Source organism: Toxotes jaculatrix, chromosome 5 (assembly GCF_017976425.1).
Source record: "Toxotes jaculatrix isolate fToxJac2 chromosome 5, fToxJac2.pri, whole genome shotgun sequence".
NCBI lineage: Eukaryota > Metazoa > Chordata > Actinopteri > Toxotidae > Toxotes > Toxotes jaculatrix.
Genome location: NC_054398.1, coordinates 3012261 through 3027123, shown reverse-complemented (window position 1 = coordinate 3027123; position 14863 = coordinate 3012261). Strand labels below are relative to the sequence as shown.

The window sequence follows — 14863 nt, the reverse complement described above, 5'->3', positions numbered from 1 at the left end:
TCTGTGTCCATCTGAGGAATGAATGTCCAATATTGACTTTCCTTACACCTCTGTTTGTGTCTCCCATCTCCAGAGAAAAGTACCCAGCTCTTTAACTGCTAAATGTTCCACTGTGTTCACCAGCTGGTCTCTAACTTTGTCTGTGAACCATCTGGTACAGGGTAGATAGTGGGTTTACAGAAATAAGGTATTTTTCGCTCAGCAGAGATATGAGCTCTACTGAATGCCATTCTTGTTATTTCTATTATTATCTTTTGTTATTAATTCCAATGGAGTGAGTGACTGCTCTCTCTCTCAGGCAGCTGCACAGGGCATATTTGCCAACACTACACAAATTTTCTGTTGCCAGAATCCAGTTAAATTGAACTTTGACCCCAGATACACTGACATCCTCGCAGATTCATTGCAAGTCTATGATCCAGATGTAAATAAAATGGCCATCCCACCATCTACATTAAGAACATTTCATTAAAACCACGGTGAGTTTAAGTATCTCGGGGACCCCAAATCAAAAAAATTGCTTTCCCCAACCCCACCCATACACACTGCCTTCACTGCTTTGTATATGTACCATGTCCTCTCCAAGTTTCCATTAGGGACAGTGAAAACAGCACAGTGTACGTGGAAGATTCATTGTTTGGCCAGACACCCAAAGTACCCCTGTGCTTAAATAACACCCAAGGGGGGAGTTGTAGGTTTCAGCAGTGAGGATCACTTCCGCGTTCAAAAAGCTGCAGTTCCTCGGCTGCCGTTGGGGGGCTGGCTCCAGAAGTGAGCAATTCTCCATTGACCCCCATGTTAAAATAGCCAACTTTACAGCCTAAAAAAACATATTTACAGCCTGGTACATTTTTTGTTTTTGGTCTTTATTGATAGTTGTGACAGTGAACACTGTGGGGGGTGAATTTTTTTGTACCACAACCGTTTTAGTGTTATTTAAGCTTAAAATTCTTACTTAAATTAGGGCGTGGTTACGTTGAGTGATACCTCCATAGACAGGCACTGGCAGTTAGCTCTTTGCAATTAGCATCGGCTGGGCTAGGCGGCTACATGCAGAGGCCTCCGGCTACCTCCAGCGGTTGACAGGGGAAGTTGTGTCCGTGTTTGTTTGCTAATGTTCGGATAGGTTTTTGTGACAGTATGGCTGGTTGTAGTGTAGACTGTACTAACCGGCCGTCGAAGGAGTCTGTGTCGCAGTTTTTTCGGTAAGTAAATTTCTCACTGTTTTACCTGGATGTTTGCACTAATTAGCATGTATTAGCATATTTTGCCGCAGGCTTATGACTTCATTGCCGATTTATGGTCGCTGCCGATACAGATAGAGGACCGGAGCAGCTAATGTTAGGAACGCTGCTGCGGTGTGTTCCGTGCTCTCAGAGTCCGTTTATTGTGGAAATACTAGGCTAAAAATAAATATTCCCCCCACAACTCCACCAAACCCTGCAGCTCCACCTAAAACCTCTCTATCTGAAACAGTCATGTTTAAAACACAGCAGCAACATTATGATCTCTGTTGTATGCTGTGTGTCGCGGTTACACGGGGTCGAGCTAGTCGGGTCGGACTCGGGGACTGTCCTGTGGTGGATGTAGCTGCGTGTAGCTGCCGCTTAACTTGTTAGCCTAGCTGATTAGCCTTAGGCTAGCTCGGTTGCTCCGAGTTAAATGGCCAGGTTCTCGGCCGGCTGACCCATAGAGTAACCGCCTCTTCGCCAAATATGGACACTATAGACACTTTTAAAAGAAATGTTCTTTTTCAGGCACATACTTGGTGTTTGTTTGTGTACTTATTTTCTCAAACTTGTAATTACAAAGAGGAAGAAATTTAAAAGAAGTGAATGAACAGCACTTTCCCCTCCCTCAATGTCCTTTGCTTAATTGCCCTTGGGCAAGGCACATAATCCCTGCAATCTCAGAAGCATTTGCTCCTCTCTCCTGATGTTATTACAGACGTTTTATTATCAGATTTGATCCGTTCAGTCCAATGGCATTTGGAAGGCAAATTTCAGTTTGACTTGAAAGTTCTGGTGGTACTGTGAGACACGGTGTGCATGTAGCCCCTTTTGTTTTTACCTGGGTCTGGTTCAGTGCCCTGCTCTACCTCCCCTTTCCTCTCTTCTATCTTTTAAGTTAAGCCCAAACCCAACTTGCTCAGCTGGGAGGTTCAGAGGAGAACAAATAGACTCATTAACTTCTAAGAGCATCACCACCAGGGAATGAACAGTTCATGTTACATGCTTCTATATCTGGTTTCACTGTGAGCCAGCACAGAGAGAGTCTTTGTTCAGAGGGGGTTGGACCTGAGCGTGGAGGTGTTCTTTACCTGTTGAGAGCAGGTAAAGTAGAAAAAGTTTAGCCGTGTCATGGAGAGAAGACATTTGGATTCATCACACAAACAGACTCATCTCCAGCATATGAGCTAAGTTTGTTCTGTGAATGAATTTAGTGTCTCTGGTCATTTCAAATGCACATTTGTGGGGTTTGTGTTCTGGTTGTTACAACCGCTTCCCTACATTTTTATAAAACCTACAACCTGGAGCGTTAGAAGTCCAGCATGTCTTTACGTGCAGCATCTGTTTGTCCTTGGCTTGCTATTTTTATTGTGCACTAGTTTACTGACCGTTGTCCATTTGCTGAAAAAAGAATAGGACTTTAACTGTACTCAGTATCTAATCTGAACAGTTGACAGTGTTAGAGTTTGTGTACTTGCCTGAGTCTTTTAGCACTCACATCACAGAGCTAAAGCTTGTACTTTGATCAGTTTACATTAAGGGGACTTTGTGCGAAAGACAAATCTGAGTCAGTGTTTGTCCTTCCATCAAGTGCGAATCACACAAGTTGTCTGTCTCTGATTGGATGAAGAACAGGGATCCTCACTGTATTGTTGCGGTACACAGAGCCCTCCCCTGCAGTGGGAAAACACAAGGTTAGACTGTGGACTGTGGTGTTCTTTCAGCCGGAATAGCTAAAATTTCTGGGACTTGGAGTCTTCAAGGGACCACAAAAAAGAGAACTTTAAGGTCTGGAACTGAAGTGAGATTGGAAGCGATACTGCTCTGGAGAACGCAGGACTCAACTGATTGAACTTGTGTAACAGCACTCCACTGTGTAGTGAGTCTGCGGCATCAGAAAACCTCAGCGCGCTCTCAGAGAGTCGAAATATACGCATGTAAAATGGCTCGTGATGCTTTCCCGCCACTGCTGCTGTTACTGTTCCTGTCTGTGTTTGGGGCGTCCCATGGCTGCCTGCAGGACCCTGTTTCAGCCTACAGATTTACCGGAGCCGTCTGCCGGCTCACCTACCCTGCTGCCGTTGTGTGTGAGTGGGATTTTGACTCAGTTTTGGTATTTATTTCAAATGACTATCTTCATTCATCTACTTAAGCAATTCAACCATTAATCCTTTTGTTTAATAACCTGCCAGAACTGCTGTGAAAAGGACTCATAATGGATTTCACATCGGTGGTAATGAAAATCAAAACCACATTTCCCACAATCCTTAATGCTTGTTCTAAAATCAATGTTTTTGAGTTACACATTTTTGGTTCTTCAGGCTCTGTACAGCACGTTCAATTTGAAATGAAATAATGGATACTACATCAAAGTGACAAGTCTGAGCTTTAATTTGAGTACGTTTACACCGATATTGAAAGAGCTGCATGTGTAGGACAAAGCCCTTTTTACAGTGCCCAAACTCTAAGCGTTCAAAAGTAATTGGACACCTAGCTACTAAATGTTTCTTGGACATCTGTGTTCAGTGCTAGTTCATGTATAAAAGAGAGTTACGAGTTGCCATTTAGACTGATGTGAAAAAAAGAAAAGAGTGTTCTAACAAAGTTGGTACACATAGGAAAACTACAAGCTGGTCGACTAAGGAGCACAAGTCTTGTGGATGACTGGAAAATCCTTTGCATGGTGAAGAAAAACCCTTTTTGACTGCACAGGAGGTTAAGAGTGCTCTCCAGGATGTAGACGTACATGTTTCTCAATGATCAAGAGAAGATTTCATGAACGTGTGCTCAGAGCGTTCACCACAGGATGCAAACCCTGTCAGGAACAGAAAGACCAGATAGCAGTTCGTCAAAACTTATCAAAAGAAACCAGTGGAATTTGGGAACAAAGCTCTATGGACTGATGAAAGAAAAGGATGAATGCAGAGGTCTACAGGAGCGCTCTGTGCTCTGATTTAGCCCAAATGCATCAAAACTCAATGGACGACGTTTCATCATTCAGCAGGACATTGATCCTAAACACACGGCCAAAGCAACCAAAGACTTTATGAGGGTAAAGATGTGGAATATCATTGACTGGCTGAGTTAATCACCTGATCTTAATCCAACTCAACGCATGTACTGAAGATCAGAACTGAAGACTGCAGGAGTTTTTGTTTGACCTCAAGTGCATTTGTCCAAACACTTTTGAACCCCTAAACACTGGGTATTATGTATGAAAGGGGCTGTATCTCCCACAGAGTTCTTTCTATACTGTTGGACACCTACTCAAATTAAAGCTGGGACCTGGCACTTTAATGTAGTATCCATTATTTTATTTCAAATATTGTGTGCTAAAACACAGAGCCTGAAAAATAGAAAAGCGTATTGCTCTGTAACAGTCATGTTACACTCTGGGAAGTGTGCTGGAAGGATTTTTTTCCATCCATCGAAGAGAAAATTCAGCAGACCCCCTTCTAACTTTAAGCCAGTGTCAGTATCTAACAATGTAAATTACAGCATGGGCTCTGTCTGGCTGTCTGGCTGGCTAGGAGGGAGGGAGGGAGTCTTGTGTTCCAGTGGATTACTTTACTTTCCATGCCAAGCCTGTTATTTGGATTTGGAAGTGCTAATGTTGTGTTTCCCCACCTCACTGTCATGTACCTGTGCTTAAATGTCTTTGCCGAGATGTTGAGTTTTGTGTGTTTTTGACAGTGAATGAGAAAACCACAAAAGTGATTGAGGCAGCATTCCAACATGCCAGATACCCAAGTGTGAATGGAGAGAAATCCCTGCTCTTTGTAGGCAGAGTCACATATGGCCTGGACAAGTGAGTGGACACATACACGTCTAAATGATGGACTAAGGCAACTGGACTCCCTTGAGGTTCTTGAAGATGTTTCAGGCGCGGTGACAGAAGCCTCAACATTGAAGTGTAGAGAAAACCCACACACAAAGATTTGAAAGAAAGAAAGTGATTTGAAAGACAGGAGCTGGTGACACCAGCACCACCACCACCACACCATGACTCATGTGACCCTAACAACTCACATGATGGCCGGGTTGGACAATGACTCACATGTGACCTCAACAACTCCTAAGGCGATAACAACCTCACAATAAGGTAAATACCTGGATTCCTCACCAGTCAGTTTGAAGTAAGGAACCCTTTCAGATGAGAGGTGAAACGTCTTCAAGAACCTCAAGCACATCCAGCTGCCTTTGTATAGTTCTTAGAAATACCATGACCTGGATGACTGAGAATCTTCACAGACGACACACACATGCACAGATGGACACACAGCATGAAATCATGCAATGTTTCTCTATCGACCCACCCAGTTTGGAGATTCACAACCTGTCGATTGGTCGAAGTGCGTTTGAGCTGCGTGCAGGTGAAGGCATCGCCATGGAAATAAGCAACGTGTCCGCAGTCTTCAAAGGGACCATCCAGTATGGATATGGCAGCTGGCTGTGAGTCTGAGTGTGTGTGAGACCAACAGCATCGCACATCATTTCCTTCACTTGTTTTCTAAGGGCACAGCTAGTGACAGAAACGAGAAAAGCACATAAAGCACACGATGAAACAAACATTGATTTTGGACTTTCCCGTCCGTCAGAGGTCAGGACTTTGAAGGTGGCATTGCAATTGGTTCATTGTGCATATTTGTGGGTCAAAGTTCACTAGAGTTTAACTCAAAAAGATCGTACTGAGTTATATGAGTGAACCCACTGATTTCCTTTAAACGAACTGATTTGGCAGCAAAATATAAAAAAATAACAGTCACTCGCTCTTAAGATATGCAGTCTCACTTGCAGTGTTTCAAGTTGTATTCTACAAATTCCTCAGTTGGCGTTAAAATGCTTAGAGTTCATTGCTGTTGTGTTCAGGTGTTGTATTTCTTACAGATCACATGTCAGTCATACAGTGAAAGCAGCACTAAAACCACTTGCTGTGGATTTCCTGTTGATTAGACTTCAGTTTCTGCAGGTGGTGCTTTCAGCCGTGGTGGCTGCCAATTCTAAATGCACTTCCCATCCCACCTGTTTATCAGTAACTTACTTTGTACCAGGAACATTTCCTAGGAGCTGAGGGTAAATTGCTTTGTATAAATTTGCCATTTGCATTTCTTCATCTTTTTCCTCTAGTGTCAGCGTCGCACAATCGATTGACTTTGAGATTGAGTCTCAGATTGATCTTGGAATCAGCCCCAAACTCTGTAAGTACCTTATTTTGTATGTGTACATAGGAATTAAACATTGACAGAAACTGCAGTAAAAACAATGTTTGAATTGGGTGGATATTCAGTAGTATGAGCACATCTGATTTTTGCCAGCATGTTCCTGTACTTGATATTTTATATACCATCATCTCCTGGTGAACAAGGTGGCAAGAAAAGAAAAAAAAAAAAAAAAAACGCATATAGTGCTAAAATTTTCTTGTTGAAATTGAGAATGAACTTCAAAAGAAGGAGAAATAAGAGGTGACGTGTCAACAAACAGCTTTACTTTTGTCTGACCTGATCCCAACTAGGGTGCTTAAAAACATTTTACCTCTCGCTCCTCTTCATTAGATATGATCAGTCTGTTTTTGTTAGCAGGCGATGTACCGCAGTCCTTTAACTGTAATTAAACCACTAGGCTCTGTGCTTGGACCATTTCTATGAATCTTTCTTATGCTTCCTTTAGGAAATATTAGAAAACACTTTCTAAACTTCCACTGTTATGCCGATGATATCCAGTTGTACTTATCAAGAGTTTAAAAGCATTTAGCCTTGGCACAGTTTGCATCACATGCAGCACTGATCCAGGCTTGCTGGGATGGGGTCCAGATGAGCAGCTTTGATGCAATACCGACTATCTCTCATCTCACCTTCGATGTCCTCACATCTGTTCCATTTTCTCTGTCATGTCTGTCTGTCTCCTCTGTCAGACTGCGGTGAGGGGAAGGTAGCAGCAGACACGTCGGACTGTTATCTGAACTTTCACAAGCTTCACCTGCATCTGCAGGGAGACAAAGAGTGAGTGTCAAAACACTGAACCCTGATAGGCTGTCGCAGAAAGGAAGCACCTGCATTACATAACCACAGCGTCTGACCCTGTGAATGTGTGTTTGCTGTTGTTGATTAGACCAAACTGGCTGAAGAAGCTCTTCACCGACTTCATCACCTTCACCGTCAAACTGGTCATCAAAGGTCAGGTGAGGGCCAGAGACACATCTAACTTCTGACTCATCACTTTTCAGCCTGGTAGTAAGAGGAAGTAACTAGATCACAACAAAGTTAGCGTGTCCACTGCATCAATGAGTCTGTTCTCATTTGCAGATCTGCAAGGAGATCAACAAAGTGGCAAATATACTGGCTGACTTCATACAAGCCACAGCAGGTGAGTGTTTGAGAAAGACAGAGACATGGACATGTCTTCAAATCTTTTAGAAAGTGAATCGCACACTGTGAATGAGTAAATGTGTGTGTGTGTGTGTGTGTGTGTTTCCAGAGCAGTTCCTGAGTGATGGAGACATCAGTGTGAATATTGGTGTAACTGCTGCTCCCGTCATCACTGCTAACTACATAGAATCATACCACAAGGTAAATAATACCTGTCTGTACACTCAAATACACAATCACATCTTCTTCATATTAGGTTTATTAGCACATTTCAACAATCATCATCAGGCTATTGCCCCTTTTATAGCTGCAAAGTCAAGGTAGTTGAGGTAAATATGAGATTCTCTCCTCAGTCCTAGTTTCTCTTTGGACTGCTGCTTGGATGTATCTTGAATGTTGTCCGATTCATTTCCAGAGCTGCTGTCATGAATATCAAAGGAAACGCTGGTCTGTGCTACACCTGCTACCCATCGTGTTACTGTGACAATACGCTGTTATAAACAGGCAGCAGCAGCACACTCTCACATACCACTGTTCTCTTTTTAGAGAGGATTAAATGAACTCAGTGAATTAGACATGGTGTAACATAGTTTTAGGGTTAAATACAGAAAACATTATCAAACATTGATAATATATTGTTGAGACTGGGCTGTAACACGTCATGTCCAATAAAACTCCACCTTGTTCAGCCTCCCTGTCCTCCCCAATAACTTTTGTTCATTTGCTTATGAATTAAATTTGGGAATCAGTTCAACTCAAAAGGGATTCAGGCAGTTTACATGTTCAAAGTGTATTAGCTCCTGTATATGCGGATAAGATTCTCTTTGTTTTACATGAAGAAGTCACAGCAGTGTCTCTCTGTTTATCCCTCAACTTTTTTTTTTTTTTTTGTATATACATCTTCTAGGGGTTGACCAACTACAACAACACTTCCTCTGTCATCAGTGACTCTGTTTTCCACCCCAGTCAGCTGACTGAAAACCGGATGCTGTACTTTTGGCTGTCAGGTCAGCAATTTGCATTGTATTTTCTTTTGAAATTTGGAGGTGCAGGTACTGTGGAAGAGAAAGAAAGGTACAGGAAACCATGAAACCCTTGTTGGTTTTAGGACTCAAGTTCCAGGGGAGATATTGATAAAGAAAAACAGATTCGTGTTAGCCATTGAACATCTCCAGACTAGAATCACCTGCATTAAAATGATCTCATGCCATTTCTCGTCTTCCAGTGAGGTAGGTGTAGTCAATAATATTGTTTAGGTCAGCATTCTCTGGGAATCAGTGTAGGGAAAATATGAAGAAACTGGATTTTCCAAAAAAAAAAAACATTTTTAAACATAACATACATGAAACCTAAAATCTAATATAAGTAACTTCACTCTACTTCAGTGTGTCCGCAGCTCATTAGTAGCAGACTAGTAGTGTCTCATCTATTGTCTCTCACTGTGATTTAGAGGTGTATTTGTACATTAAATCTTAGTCTAATACCTTGTGCTTTCACCCCAGACCAGGTCTTTAACCCCATGCTTTCTGCTGCCCACCAAGATGGCCGCTTCCAACTCAACATCTCTGGAGCAGAGCTCACTGTAAGTACATCATCTTCAACAAGGCCTGGAAAACATCCAGGCAAGATGCATGTTGATGTGTGATGTTAACATCACTCTTGGTGATGGCTCTTACAGATTAGAGAGCACTGGAACCTGACTGATATTCTTTATGGTTCTGCAAACATAAGCTATGTGCCTGTGCATGTTTCCTGACACAGATGTTTACAGTTAAACTGTTTGTGTGCGATCTCTTGTTGGCTCTTAAATTATGTGATGACTGTGATTTCAGGAACTTTTCAGGACAAATCTCTCCACTGCCATGCCTGAATTCATCAGAAAGGTGAAAACCTCCCCTCATCCCTGAACACTCCCAAATACAACCATATACTGTACACCACAGTCAGGTAAAACATTATTTTACATTTGTGTGTGTGTGTTCAGTGTCTGTTGGAACCAGGATCTCCAGAGCTAAGAGTGTGGAGCTCAGCTGTTCCCTTTCTAAACACCTCCACCATGGGTACATCTGTCTGGGTGCAGGCCTCGGGGCAGTTCAGCTGTGGGAGCCAAGCCACACCGACGCTCTTCTTTCAAACGGTATGTTGCTAATCTGAGACGGGACATTCTCAGCTACCTGTTAGAGTCGAGGCAAAGAGAAAGTGTAATCATGAGCTGTGAGTGTGAATGAAAAGCACAGAGGTCAGAAGAGTTCATGAATAAACAGCTGAAACTGCTGAAAGTAATAGATGAATATAATAATAAACAGTTGAAATAACTAAGATTACTAAACTTTTGAAATTATTAAATGTAAAATAATTAGTAATAGACAAACAGTTGAAATCATTTGTAAAAGTAATGGATGAAAAGGCTCCTAAAATTCATGGATAAATGTTTTCTAGCTCCTGCTTCTGTTCTCCACTTCGAGTGGTGGTTTTACAAATTTGGCCAAAATATCAGTGACGACTGTGACTGCATTAAGCTGTACAGTCAGTGTGAGGCCTTCGGTGTATTTGAGTGATGTCCTTTTTGTGTTTGTTTTTTTTATGTGTAGGATGTGGCCTTGACCGTCACAGCTTCCTATGCTGACAAGAAACTCTTCCTGCAGGGTATCCCGTCAGAGTAAGACCTTTCTTGTTGATTTCTATGAGACATGCAGAGCTTTGAATAACCTGCATGTCATCGTTCTTTAAGTCCATCTGAAACTAAATTCAGCACACTCACCCATAGAGGACTTATTTCAAATTTTTGGTTTCATGACCCTCTGCACCCCCTAACTACAACACCCACAATTCATTTCCCAGCTCAGCGACTAACCAAACTCTGACTCTGTTTGTGTACCAGCTCCTGCCTCTATTAGCCTACTTATAATGTATCAGGTGAAATTCTTCATCCATGTAGTGATGGTGATTGTGTGTGACGGTGACTCTCCTTCCTCTCTAGAGTCTTTATAAGAAAAGCTACGCTGCCCTCACAAAATCAACAAGAGGTAAGAGTTGTTTCATTCTTGGTGTGTAAATATTAAAGTTACATTTTACTGCAGTACATGATTTTGTGCAAAGCCCCCAAAATAATGTTGGAAATCATCTGAGGAATTTGACAGGAAAAGATAAAAATGTAAACTACAATGTAACTACGGAGCCTCAGAACATGGAGGGCCATGTTTTAGAAGAGAGATGAGAAAACTGTTCTCAACAATTTGCATTCTCTTGCAAAACTTTTCCTTTTTATATGTTCCACCAGCATCGACATCCATAAGACTTCCAACCCAAATCCTTCAAAATAAAAGCACCATCTTCAGTTCAGAAACCTTAAGTTCAGCACAAAACGGCACAAACTGACCTCAACATTTAATGAGTAGCTATGTGTTTGTTATATATAGTTAACTTGCCATGTCCATCCCTTCATGGCCACAGTTCACCAGCTTCTAATGGCTCCTTCCAGCAGGACAATGCTTCGTATCACAAAGCTAAAGTCGTCTCAAACTGGTTTCATGAACATGACAGTGAGTTCAGTGAACTTCAGTGGCCTCCACAGTCTCCAGACCTGAATCCAGCAGAACACCTGTGGGATGTGGTAGAACAGGAGATTGGCAGCTTGAACGTGCAGCTGACAAATCTACAGAAATGATGTGATGAATCATGTCAACATGGAGCAGAACCTCAGAGGAAAGTTTCCAACATCTTGTGAAATCAATGACACGAAGAACTGAGTTCCTAAAAAAGTGCTTTTCCTATTTTACTGATATCAGTAAGAAAACTAAAGAAACATTAATATTGTTTTGTTCCTTGCTAAAAATGCTGCTGATTGTGAAAACACACCTGGAGAGCATGTTTAAATACATTTGATCAGACTTGTTTCATCCACCTCTCCCTCTGTTTCTAGCTGGAGGAGCAGGTGGAGTTCATCAGAGAGGCTGTGGAGAAGATAGGCATTCCCAAGGTGTTGTCTGGTAAGAGTGAAGTGCAGCTTCATTGATCTCAGCATCATGAAGCACTTTCTGAGGGTTTCCATAAAATTACTGTCAACACATAAATAAACATTACCACACACGTTTATGGACATTGTTATAATTATTTGTCAAACAGAAAATGTTTTGTTTTTGCAGAAGTTGTGGTGTTGTGTAACTTCACCAACTGTCCCTGAAATATACAATATACTCACAGCAGTGTGAAAATATAACTTCAGGAACTGAAAGTGGAACCTGTGATGGCTGCTTGTTGCACTGTGTTTCACTGTGTCTGTATGTAAAGATGTTTTCTGTACTGGTTTGTGATGCCTTTCCCAGTTCTTGAGATTGAGCTGACCAGACTGCTGGACAAACAGGGAGCCAACTTATTCGACATCTCCAACCCTGAAGTGCTTCCTCGAGACGTGAGTGTTTTCTTTCATGTTTCCTCGTGTACCTACAGTATGTTGTATTTCTACAGTCACAGTGCTCCTCTCCTCCTCTCTCTGTCCGTGCTGCAGGGCTATGTGGTGATTCAGATGGACTTTGGTTTCCCTCATCACCTCCTGGTTGAGTTCCTCAAGAAGACACTACAGTAACTGTGCAGTCCTCTGTGCATCTTGGGTCAGGAATAAAATGAAAGTGTTGTTGTGTCTTTCACAGTGACTGTCAACATGTTAGTGGCACATTTCCATTTTAACAGTTTTTCTTGTTTTATGACCAACCTCCTCAACTCTTTCTGTAAAATCTAGATGTCGAGATGAGTCTGTGACGTGTCTGTTACACCACATGTGCAAAGCATAACATATTTGAATGTGTTAACTTTTAAAATGTGTAATTTCTGCTGTTTTTTTAGTATATATTCAGATGATATGATCTCAGCAGTTTTACTTTACACAGTAGTCACTGAATCACATCACCAGAGTATTTTTTCTCCTTTGTTTTTTAAGACAGTAGGACTGGGTATTAAATCAAAACAAGTTAAAGTAAAAGTTATTTTAGTTTGTGTGTGTACAACAAGTGCCCAACTGAAAATGGAAATACAGGTCACACACTGTGTGGAAATTCATTGACTGTGCCGGATGTTGGAAAACCAGATCATTACAGTGAAATGTGGCGCTCTGAAAACAGAACGGAGTCTGTTTCCAGTCAAAATGAAAACCTGCAGCCGGCAGTTTAAACATTCCCGTCACACAGCATGAAATGAGCCGTGGCTCCACCAGCTTCTCTAATAATGATTAAAGTCGTGTCGATTGTGATATGTTTCTATTGTCTATGTGCAGTATAATCTTTTTTACTGGCTGGTCAGTCGAGAGGCAGTTCACTGGAAAATAAGTAAGGGGTGAACAAATGGTACTTCACTCTCACAGAAGCATTTTCACTTTCAGTTGTGACTTTGCTCACTGTAAATACTTGTGTGTCCTGACTGTAATATTTATGAATATATTTCCCTGCTTGTGTGGCCAAACTATACAAAAAGTATAGAGTATATGACACAACAATGTTTTTAATTAGTTATTTTCATATTGATTCATTCTAAATGGATCAAGTTAAGAAAAGAGCAACTGAGCTGCAATATGCACAGTTGTGATGGAACAAAATAATTTTCCATAGACTTAATTCAAACATAACATTTACTGCTCAAAGGCAACACTCAATCGGCCAATGGTACCATCTAGTGGATGTAAGTCGTCATCTATATTTATTACATTTTCATTACATTTCACCTCAGACACTGTTTTCAGTGACAGGCTGGTCTCGTGGACATAAAGTGGGCAGAATTCACTGTCACAGCAAGAAATACTGGTGGAAAAACTATACGTGTAAGTGAGCATCTCAAGCACTTACAACACCAATGATAGTCATTAACTGGGATTTCTCATGGCAAAAATCTGATGCAACACAAACCACAGAACGGTTTTGATTATATTTCAATTTCAATATGGCGCCTTAATAGATGAAGCTAGCAGTGTTCCATGTCTCAACAGGGATTTGAAAGCATTTAACAGAAGGGTTTTCAAAACACAGCATCAGTAGTTCTGTGTGGTTGGTATTGTGTTGTTTATAATGGGAAAAGCTTCAACCATGGTCTGAATACTGGTTCCAGTGCAGCAGAACACTCAAGGTTCGATTCTTGGCAGCTTTACCTCAAGCTTGCTCATGTTTCATTGTGTTTGAGAAGCCACTGAGACATGCCGTCCTTATCACTGCACTAGCAAAACCCTGATGGTCAGGAAGGAGCGGAGTGCATTTCTGGTGATAGCGTGTAACACACTGTCAGCGTGGTGTAAAAAAGATGAAAATGCCAACCTCAGCACGCATGTAGCTTCTTGTGGTAAAGAGCATTTCACAAGAAAAAAAAAAAAACATGGCGTGATGCAGCACAGTGTTGCACAAAAGGTTTTTGAGGATCACTGGATTTCAGTGTGTGTGCGCACGCGCAAGGGACACATTTTAATGTCAACTGTCCATTAGATTGGAACAGTCTGGATATCAGACTGTTAATACTGAAAGAGGTGACGTGTCAGTACAACATATTCTCTGTGACTGGTGAAACCATGAATTTGCAGGCAGGGAGAAGACAGTCCCAGTGTGCTGCTTATGAATGTGACAAGTTTTAAGATGTTTTCACGCCTGTAGAGACAGGAAGCAGCAAAGTGCTACATTCCTGTTGTGAACTTTTCTGTATATCTATGAATTAAGGGGAAAATAATTCATAGAGAACTCTTCTGTCCTCTGAGTCAAACTATTGTGCAATAGGAGGAAAGAAGCTACAATATACAAGACCACAAGTGTGTGTGTGTGTGCAAGTGGTGCATCTGTTTTGCAATGTAGAAGACGGGCTTATCTGCCCTTCCTAACACACACACACACACACACAGTTTCAACATTGTGTCCTTGAACAGAACTTTTGAGATAAGACACCTCATAACACATTCTTGTATTTTTCCCAGAAACGATTAAAAAAGCTTGAGAAACCTGCTGCTCATTAAGCTTATGTAACTAGAGTTCTCTATACATATGAGCATATACATAGCAGCTATGTGGTGCCACAACCACATATAAAGGGCAGACACTGGGACTTTGGCGCTGGAGCCTTTTTGTTTTTAAGGGATAAGCTCAAAAAGTGACAAGTAAAAACAAAAACATCAAGGAATCAGAGGGAAAAAATGAACCGTGGGAAACACAACAGAAACTACATAATCTGCATCTGCAGCCTCACAGCAAGCTGCCACAAACTCTCGCCCCTTTTGCCCACTGAAAGGTAATATACCTTCTCCCC

General features: G+C 41.6%; 1 protein-coding gene across 1 annotated transcript; it reads left to right on the top strand.

Annotated features, from left to right (window-relative positions):
• Positions 1-2825: 2825 nt before the first annotated feature.
• On the top strand, positions 2826-14280 carry LOC121181604 (cholesteryl ester transfer protein, plasma). The gene is made up of 17 exons (XM_041037565.1): positions 2826-3316; positions 4923-5037; positions 5550-5681; positions 6357-6427; positions 7141-7228; positions 7338-7407; positions 7532-7592; positions 7704-7795; positions 8502-8601; positions 9097-9176; positions 9427-9477; positions 9579-9731; positions 10186-10253; positions 10575-10620; positions 11517-11583; positions 11920-12005; positions 12102-14280. The coding sequence occupies exons 1-17, from the start codon at positions 3172-3174 to the stop codon at positions 12177-12179; spliced, it is 1503 nt and encodes a 500-aa protein (XP_040893499.1). The 5' UTR covers positions 2826-3171; the 3' UTR covers positions 12180-14280.
• Positions 14281-14863: the final 583 nt, after the last annotated feature.